Source organism: Aplysia californica, unplaced genomic scaffold (genome assembly GCF_000002075.1).
Source record: "Aplysia californica isolate F4 #8 unplaced genomic scaffold, AplCal3.0 scaffold00132, whole genome shotgun sequence".
NCBI lineage: Eukaryota > Metazoa > Mollusca > Gastropoda > Aplysiida > Aplysiidae > Aplysia > Aplysia californica.
The window spans coordinates 315,794-326,468 of record NW_004797402.1 but is presented as its reverse complement, the minus strand read 5'-3'; the positions used below and the strand labels follow the sequence as shown (position 1 = coordinate 326,468).

Below are 10,675 nucleotides of genomic sequence, written 5' to 3'. Positions count from 1 at the left end.
AGAGAGAGAGAGAGAGAGAGAAAGAGGGAGAAAGAGGGAGAGAGGGGGGGAGAGAGAAAGAAAGAGGGGGAGAGAGAGAATTAATTGATCTCAGAACTCATTCCAATCAGTTACATTCTTCACAAAAGGGTGGAGGGAAAAGGAGGTTCAGAAAAAACTATTGCTTACATCCATGCCAAGTCCTCAGACAGATGAAGCTTGTTGCAAGCTATGTGCTGCCACACTGAATAACTGCAAAAATACAAAAGGCAAAGATACAATAAGTAATATCAGATAAGAATATTTGACTTAAAAACTCAGAAATAAACCTTTAGTGGATATTCCATAGGCAGTTTATCATCACTACACTCAGATTTTGCATGAACTAAGGATTTTACATCATTAAGTCAACTGCAGTCAACAAAGAAAAGAAATGAAAGCAGGGCATATTCATCACTGTGCTCTCACAAACAAGGGCTATAAAAAGCACATATGTTAAATCTTTTATCGATGAATAGTTATAATCATCAAACTATTGCTCTCTATAAGTCTCTATTCATTCTTAATTTTGTTTCGACTAATGATTTTTGTAAACTTACTCCTTTTAAAGAGGACATGAAACAGCACTCAAGATGAAAACATTTGTGGTAAGCGTGCACTTTGACAACAGTGATATGACAATGGCTCACTGCTTACAATCAAAAGCGAGGTACCTTAAATTTGGAAAGCCTGCGCGCCCTTTGTTCTTGGAATATATCACAATCTTTTTAATATTCTGAGGATAAAAAATCAATTTATAGAGAAATGCAAAAAATCATGAACACATGTATTAATTGTCCTCTAATCAAAGGAAACATTTTTCATGTTTACAGTATTAAACTTGAGTAGATTTTCAAACCTTTAATACATTTTTTGAACATTAATTCATATTGTGCCATACTTATGTACCCAGATTTATACTCTTTCGTTACTACTTTGTAGTTTCTTATTAAAAATAATGAAGCCGCATGAGCTGACGAAAAATAAAACCATGAAAGAAATTTTTTAACAAGTGAGAAATTGAGAGATAAAACGGGACCTAAATGTACATTATCCACCATACACTTCTACAGAGAAGTCAGACACTTACAGTGCTGTTGAGACGTGGGTGTGGAGCGACAGGAATCGTGCCATAGCTGAAGGGCTCCGCTTTCACCCAGAGGGACACAGCAGTTCCTCCAGCAGCAGCAGATAAACTTGCAGCCATCGTAAGAGCTGACGGGAGACTCGTTGATCTCACAAATCAGCCTCTGATGAACCTGACAAGGAAGATAACGGGTGATTACTGGCTGTACAATTATACTCTAAGACCAGTTAGAATCAAACTCTTCGCCCAAAAGATTTTTCTAACAAACTGAAAGAGAAGTGTGCCATACGGTCAGGGCAACAGGCAGTGGTCAAGTTAATTTCACCTCTTGCTACCCAGGAAAGTTTCCGTGCTGGAGCACCACTCAAGCACTTTTTAAAGCAGTAGAACTTGATTTCACAGAGATTTCCCCCCCCCCCCTCAGGGCTCACATGGATGAGGTAAAAGCTACCCCCAAACCACACCTCATCCACCCTTCCTCACCAGTCAGTGTGGCATAAATAATGGTAAGAGTGAATGGAATCAAACTTGAGAGCTTTGTCTAAAATCACGGTCGAGCGGGCAAACCATTTTTTTTTTCCATTTCTGGGTTGACAGGTTTCCCATTTACAGACATAGGCCTAATTGTTCAGGAATTTACAAAAAAACAGAGCCGGGAGATTCCTTTATAACTGGTTTCCGTCTTGGTAAGTTTCTGCTTTTAATGGCAGGTTCAACAGAAGTAGTAGTTTGAGGAGTGGTAGGCCAACTATGGCATTCTCCAGTTTTTGACCCCCAAGAGTATTGGAATATCGATACTGACTTACTCAGTATCGATGTTTTATCCCCGAAATAGAGCAAGAGATACTGTGCTATTTTTCAGTAATATTTTAGCAGCAATATTTCACTTGATTTTAACAAGGGACCAAAGGGGTCCCCCCCCCTGCCCCCCCCCCCCCCCCCCCCCCCACCCCCACGGACTTAATAAAAATATGGGGGTTTTCAGGGGGGCATGCACACAACCCCAAAAAACACCCCCCCCTCCCCCCCCCCCCCCCCCCGTATTTAACCATTGATACTTTGCAATTAGCTTAGATATTTTCTGGCGCTCACCGCGCGTCATCATATTAGCATAAGCAGTGAAAAATAATAGTTTCGAACAATGTAATAGACCTAGATCTATAGTAATCGGTAGTATACTAGAGCCAAAACCCTAAACTCCATAGTTATTGTTGGGGCCAAAACCGGATAATCCCAGTACTACAACTAGATCTAGGTAGATACTAGTACAGTTAGTAGAGTTGTAGAGTAGTAACTAGTACTAGATGTAGTAGTAGTAATAGTCTAGGTAGTAATAGTAGATAGTAATAGATTCTAGTAGTAGTAGTAGGGCGATTGTTAAGATTCCCGCGTTTAATTCCGATTTGCATTTTTCAGGGTTAGGGTTAGGGTTAGGGTCTGGGTAGGGACCAAAGCCAAAGCGAAACACGCCAGAGGCTATGAAAAACGCAAATCGGAATTAAACACGGGAATCTTAACAATCGCCAACTTCGTAACAGGCCTAGATCTAGAAGTAGTAGTAGTAGTGGTACAGTAGTCTCCCCCTAAGATCCCGGTGCTTGGGAGCAAGGAAATGCAGGATCTTAGGCAAACCGGGTTCTTAACCGACGAACCCAGGGAAGAATCTATGGTGACCCATGTTAAGGCTCATCATCATCATCCGGTGCCTTGCCGACTGGCATGGGCCATCAATGACCTCCACTTCCCTCTGTTAAGGCTCACATTTGGTAAAATGGTCTCCCTCCACTCCAAAATGAGCTGACGTGACCCCTTCGTGGGTTTATGATATGGGTCATTCCACCTATACTGTTTATCATTTAGTAAAATCTATGTTCAAATTTTAAATTTGTTTCCAATGAATGCATTGTGGCAAGTTGTCACAAGCAAGGTCTTATTGTTTGTTCCTGAAAAGGCCAGACCTCTCTCTTTGATAATCAGGTCTAGCACAGCATGCCATGAAAGTGCAATACCCTGGACTCTGAGGAAAGGACCACAGAGATACAGACAAATATAAAGTGAACAGCTCATGTGAAGGTGTTTTACAAATTTTTTTAAACTCGAACCACTGGGAAATAAATAATAGAAATTAGCGAGAGTGTCAACTGAAATGACATCAAAATGTGACGAATGTTACAGGACAAAAATACTGATTTTATTCAAACGTTTTTTAAAACTTTTTTCTCATAGCCAGGACACAAGGCAAACAATGGTTCTGCAGTGAGAAACTGTTCACAATAAACCTTAAAACCAAACCCTTATCAAACTAAACTAATGTTTAGTGACTGTGAATACAACTCACTTTGTGAAAATTGTGAGGAATGTTTCAGGACAGAATTATTGAGAAAAATTCAGTAAACTTTGACTAAAACAAATTCCAAACTATCAACACTGTTGAAAAAAGGCTTTAAATAGAAGGAACAACATTGAGAGTTACCAGCAGTTCACAACTGACGTGTTTGAAAATAGATTTCTACACAAAATGTGAGGAATGTTACATAACATGAATTTCATTTTCTTCCTAACAGCTACGCCAGATTGAAATCAAGAGATTGCACTTTTCTCCTTATACTGATTTTGTAGCTTTGTACATAAATGCAACCACCCATCCATGTAGGCCTACAAGTTTTCCAGTCTGCTTAAAAAACCTGAGGAACGTTACTTTTATGCTAACATCGTGAGGATTGTTTCTTTGCATCGTGAGGATTGTTACATTGTCAAACATTGTGGACAAACACACCTCTGAAAGCGAAAAATCGGCTTCTGGGCATGGCATTGGAAAGCGTGCCGGCGAAAAAAAATGGTATACTAGGAGAGACAAAGGTCGTCAGGAATGTTCCATTTGGACGAACATCGGCTTCATTTTCAAAACGGCTTGAAAATACGAAATTAGACACTACCCTGCGAAATTCTTCTCTTACTACAGTGTAGGAATTTAAGCATCAGTTTCCCATAAAATGGAAAAAACTGAACCCTCCCGATTGTGACTTTTTGAGGACATGATGATTTTCCAGTTCAAAACGGAGGAACCTATGAAACGATCCTCACAACTAAACAACGAGCCTCAGCGGCCTCATATCGGGAAAGTGTGTGCTTTTTGCATGCAAAGTCCTGCTCATTGCTATTATAGAAAGATGCCTCTTCATAGAAGAAACAAACAGTTTTGTTGCTTGGAGACCACACCAATTATCTGCACCATTTCCTTGTTACTTTTTTCAATCAGAAAAAACACCTCTTTTTTCCCTTGTTTCTTACCTTACAACATGGATTTCTAACAGTTTTTCAAGCTTTTTATCAGAGATTCCAAAACATTATTTCTTTGCACTTGTACCAAAATAAGTATGATTGGTGTCTATTGGTGGTTGTATTGACATTCAAAATAGACTAGAGGTATTAAATAAACAGTTCTGGTGGAAAGACCCATGAGCAAAGAGTAGTTAACCTTGATGACCTTCTATCACAGTGCATAGTGGCATGAGGCGTGCCATTTTCACTTATTACCCTATCATGAGTCTCACAATTTACGCTTATATCCAGTTGCCCAATCTTTTACCAGTCGAAAATTTATAGCGAGCTTTTACCAGTCGAAAATTTATAGTGAGTCCCCCCCCCCCCCCCCCCCCCAAACGCCTTTGTTGTTACACACCATTGTACGTTGTGAACACACCAATTAAAATTCAGTCTGTCTTGCAAATTCGAAGGATTAGAGACAACTGCTGCATTGGTCAGGGAAGAGGTAACGGTTCGATATGATCCCGCCTGGAACGAACGTGTTGGCCCTACCCACCCAGCAAGAGATGAAAGTTTAGGGGGAGAGCTCAGGTGTGAGTGCGATGCGTGGGGAAAACAAACGGGTCGGTCAGTTCACACCCCGGAGTGATCCCGTCTGGGGCAAACATTGTATCGCTTAAAAGAGTACGTGTAAGTGATCACATTCACGATAGTGGCAGATCTTTGACGCGACGGACAGTTTATTGATCTCAACTTTTCACTCTTGGTTGATCGGCTGTGCCGGCCTGGGTTTTCGTTCCCCGCAAATTATGCAGGAACTTAGCCGAATATAAACCTTCACAGTGAGTCAGAGCGGGATCTTAGGGGTGACTTTTGTATAGTAAAAAATTCTGTTTTCTTAAAACAGTGGGATCTTAAGCCAACTGGGAGCGTAAACGGGGTGAGAATAGAAATACGATCGACCTCTCACCCTGGGTGAGACTTGCCACCGTAGGCTATTCTCGCCCGGTTTGAAACAAGACCTGTTTTTCCTAATTTCGGAATACTTTCTATCGATGTGGATGATCAAATGGATAAACTTTAAGGCAAAGAAAAGATTACGTTATAGCACAAAAGTAAGCTAATTTTATCGACTACAAAGATGCTATGGCTATTTCACTTTTCGAATCGAGCCGAACAACGGGGGTTGCCATTTTGTTTTGCCCGGAAGTTCTCGCAAGATCTATTCCTCCCCTCTTCTCTCTCTCTGTCTCTTTCTGAATACTGTCTATCGGTGTGGACGATCAAATTGACCAAAACAAAGTTAAAAAATGATGTTAAAACACAAAAGTAAATTAATTTGGTTGTCTACAAAGATGCTACGGCTATTTATCTTTTCGAATCGAGCCGAACTACGCGGGTCGCCATTTTGTTTTGCCCGGAAGTTCTCGCGCTACTCCTCTCTCTCTCTCTCTCTCTCTCCACTGCCCACAGACAAAATCTTGTACACTTTTAGTAGGCTACAGTTGTAATGGAACGTTTGTTCACGGCACAGGATTCTCAAATTTTTCTGTTATCACAGCGTAGAATTCTGTGGTTTAGGGTGAACGCAAAATTTGTTGGCCTAGATCTAGGCTATAGCGGTGAACGCGCAGCGGGTGAGAATAGCCAAAAGACCCCGGGTGAGAATAGAGGTGGCCTAGGCGGAGACTCCAGACACAGAAGTAGTAATAGTTAGTGGTGCAATTGATCGATCAAATTTTTCGATTAACCGAGCAAGATTCTTGGTCGAGTAAACCGACCAAAATGGTTTCTTGACCGAGCAAGACATCAATCAAACGCCAAAATTAATTGTCGCTATCAAACAAACGCGAAACCCATATTTTGTCATTGCATCGATTTCATAAAATGTATGTTTATCATGATAGTAGAATCTGTTTTAATTATCCAGTATAAAAACCTGTATCATTTTCAGTTTTTGACGGTTGTGTTTTTGTGTTCGCCATTTAGGCTTTCCCGAGGATGGTGCTCCTGGGTAACACTCAAACAGGCAATCAGATATATGAAACTTACTCGAACAAACATCAATCAAACGCCAAAACTGATTGTCACTATCAAACAAACGCGAAACGTAATATTTATCTTTGCCTCATTTTTAGATACGGCAAACTTCTAGCTTTAAAAAGAGTGAAATAACAGTTATAATTCTGTAAGATATATTTTTAATATAATAGTAGAACTGGGAGCTCATTATTCAGTACAAAAGCTAGTATCCTTTTCAATTGTTGACGGTCGCGGTTTTGTGTTCGTTTAGGCTTTTGGGATAATGGTGCTCCTGGCTCCTGGGTAAACCTCAAACTGGCAATGATGAAATTTGTTCGAACAAACAGCAATCAAACGCTAAAATTACTTGTTGCTGACAAACAAATGCCAAACATATTTTAAAGTCATATTATTAGTCAAAATAGAATAAAGTCGTATATTCTAATTAGGAAATAGCTGCCCAAGAGTATATTTACTATCAGATACACAATTGGGAATCTTGTTGAATGTCAAACCCAGCAGCCACTCTTTATTTTTAGACTGTCGCGGTTTTTTAACTGCACTGAGGGTAAAAGACATTGAAATGGCTGTGCTCCTGGAAAACCAACAACTTGGCAAATGTCTCGCGCCACCAGCACGAAAGCGAGACAAGTGTGTCAACTTATCAATATTCATAACGGAACATTTTATTTTTAGATCTAGCCAGGTTTAATATGAGGGTCTTTTCGTTGATAAGCGTAAGCGCGAGCATTTCGCGCTAGGTCGCTCTCTTCCAAAAGCATCTTTGGTACCATTTTCTAAATGATTTACTGACAGTACAGCAACAACAATATAAAAACGTATTAAAACCCGTAAACCCAGGCCCCTCCAACATGCCAGCAGCAGAATCGTAGGCTTACTAGATCTACGTCTGGCCCTACATGACCTTGAAACGCATCGTCTGTAGGCTAGATCTAGTGTTGTTGTTGTTCTCACTTTGTCCGATCAGCTGATTTATATCATGCAAACCAGTGACCCACTGGCATCTATACAAACCAAGTCTTTATTTCAGTTCCTCTTCATTTCTCTCTGCTCTCATTCTGACCTCTTAAGCCAGAATATTTCGTCCGATCTAGACTTGTTCACATTCTCAATCTTAGTAATTTGGATGCTTTCCTCTTTTTACTTAATTTCAACGCTTCCACTTTGATCTGCAACTTGTTATTCTGTATTACTGTGCTGATTTTTGTTTCTGTGCCTAGATCTTTACTTTTCTTGAAAAACACATTTAATAAATACCAGCACAATGAATTAGCCTAACCTATTAATAAAATATGCTCGATCTGGGCTGGAAACTGAGCGAAGAAACAAAAAAAAGGAGGTAAGATTGAAGAACAGGCCTACCGGACCAGCGGATTCGGACAACTTTTGCCTATATCTATGTCTCGACAACCTTAGGAATTCATGATTTTCCCCAGTTTTTATCCACTTTTAATCCCTCTCACACAGGTAGGCCTAGCTTAGAACACCCCCCCCCCCCCCCCCCCATTCTCTCGCAATAATACGAGTGGTCCAGTATTCTTCAATTTTCCCGAAAGGAGCAATCAAAATACATGTTAAACAAATTAACTAACTTTGCACGCATCTTCTTGATATATTTGACTCTTATTTTTATACCGCGCGAAGCGACGAAGACCAAAAGCTAGGCTATTTTTAGATCCAGACATCAGCTGAAAAATGCGTGCTTACAGCGCAGCTGCGATGACTTTTGACCCCTGCTCGATCTAGATTTCTTGGTCGAGAAAATTTTTTCGGTCAATTTCATCGGTTAACCGAACAATTTTGCATTTAACCGATCATTACTCGACCAAGATTTTTCGCTTACTCGCACACCACTAGTAATAGTAGTAGTAGCAGTAGTAGTAGTAGGAGGAGGAGGAGGAGTTGGAAGAGGGAGGGGGGGGGAGGCAATCTTCCTGTTTGAGCGTAGAATTCTATTTTTTATTTACACATTCATTTGCAGGATTCGAGGCAAAGTCGGCGTCGGCAACCAAGTCAAGTCCAAGAGGCAAAGTAGGCTAAAAAGTCATTTTTATGAGCCAGTATCAGTAGGCTAAAGATTGCTTTATCAAACATGAAGCTCTTGGTTATACGCCCCTGGGCTTACTATGAATTTCCAATACAGCATGCAATTATCCGTATACTAGATCTAGATCTAGGTCTTGGTGAAAGGGACAGTTTACAACTTACTGGGGGCCTTATCAGTGGAAACACCGTTGTAAACAAATCGCCATGGAAAGTTATTTAGAAAAAGGCCTGATCGTTTGGATTGTACTGCTAATGTACTTTTCAAAACTATCACTCCCATATGCGGGCAACAAAACTATTACTATCGGTAGGGTTTTTTTTTAAAAGATTATTACCCTATTAAATAACCATTCCAATCAAGAAGTCAGCAGGTTATGAATAGAGTTAGGTTTATTTTAAGGTCTTTGATTCCAACCCATTCCATACCAAGTGCATGTAGTAACAGTGGGCCAATGCCTTATTGCAGGCTGATTAACGGGTATATATATATATCTCTCTCTAAATTATATCAATTTCCAGGTAGAGTAGATCTAAATCTTAAACTAAATTATAATTTGAATAAAAGCGTGAGCCCTTTGCAAAAAAATAAATAAATAAATAAATAAAGAGAGAGAGAGAGAGAGAGAGAGAGAGAGAGAGAGAGAGAGAGAAAATTCCACATTATTCATTGTTTATTATGTTCGAAAATTGGAGAAAAGTGGCGGGGTAGAGATGGAAGGAGATAAGTCCCGACTGAGCTCAGGGCAATGACCTCTGGCTCAGAGCTATACGTTCTTATACTAACCTATGGCTCAGGGCAATTAATTGTTTCTTAATTAAATAATAGCCTAGCTGCTTTGCCACATTTATTTATTAGTGCTGGTTGGGGGTGAAGGGCTCTAATTTGCATAGGAGTGGTCTAGCAGACGACCATAATTAAAAGACGCTTGGTTTTTGCACGATAGCCTCTAGCTTAATTGTTCACTTTCGTCTTTCCGCCTTTTACAAATCCCATCTCATTTATTTAACAATTTACCCCCTGCCCACGAAACTTTGAATGGCGCTTCTGCAGGCCAGCGATCAACAACTTGTTATTCTTTCCAAAAGTATTGATCCAGTAATTTATAAAAGTTTCTTATTTTGAACACTTAATCACTAAAATAAATAATGACTGAGTGTAACCAGGCCATTGCTTATTTTGAGACAGCGACACCACATCTGCCCTCACATCAGTGTTTTAGATTCAGTTGGTCAACCAACTTTTAGATCTTGATCTGCTTTTAAACAAAGCGATTTCATTACAATTCAGTACCTTGTTCCAGGCTAACCATGGCCAGACTTAAGTGAACAAGCTATAGGCCCCTATAGCTATAATGCTAAGCTGTCTGGTACAACTACAACGCGACTTGCCCCTATCAGTATCAAGTGGTATGCGCCGTGTGTTTTAACAATAGTATAATTGCGCGGCAATCTGAAGATTGCGTTAATATTGTATATTTAAAATAAAAAAAATTAAATTCGCTTCCATCTTTATTCTTTTACTCACGTCAAGGAACATTCACATATATATTTTCAAAAGTGTTAAGAATATAAAAATAAAAATTGAAATTAACATATGAAACTAAGAGTTCACAAGAATGATACAATTACACGATCGTTAAAACGCGCAGCGCAATCGATTGCAGCGCAATTATACTATCACTAAAACGCGCAAGCTTGCGTCGATCGGTATAGCACGGAGCAATTATGCATCGACTGTCTTTTTTTTTTTTTTTTTTAGAAAAGACGGTCCATTCACAGTTATCGATCTTTCCCTTAACTTACATCGCCCAGCGTTGCGATGGGTGCTGTTTCGTTTTCAATTCGCTACCAAATCATAGGGCGATAACATAGAGAACGCCGAAACTTAATCCAACCCGTTTGTCGAAGTGGTTCTAACTCATTTGTCCAAGCAGTTCATAACATATTATTTGCCGAAGAGGTGGACTAACATATTTTTCGGATTTTGCTAAAGCGACTCGTTTCCCAGCCCTAGATACGGGTTGGTGTATTTCAACCAGCAGAAAAAATGATGCCTATAAGATACAAGTTGGCAGTTGGCCCCCGGCTGATATGAAGTCTAGAGACCCTAAGGAAGCAGAATCACCAAAGAAAAAAAACTTTGTGATAGAAAACTAGGTTTTAGTACTTGTACATAGACCTGGCTCTCGGACAAAAGCGGCTGAAGATCGACGC

At 39.9% G+C, this 10,675-nt stretch overlaps 1 protein-coding gene across 1 annotated transcript in view; it reads right to left on the bottom strand.

The window, feature by feature from the left end:
- Positions 1-8,715, bottom strand: part of LOC101845317 (TBCC domain-containing protein 1) — a gene marked incomplete in the record, with an annotated part of 26,058 nt that extends 17,343 nt beyond the window's left edge. The window contains 4 exon segments of the mRNA XM_013081467.2: positions 169-231; positions 693-754; positions 1,109-1,277; positions 8,624-8,715. Coding sequence (XP_012936921.1) covers positions 169-231; positions 693-754; positions 1,109-1,225 — 242 coding nt within the window.
- Positions 8,716-10,675: the final 1,960 nt, after the last annotated feature.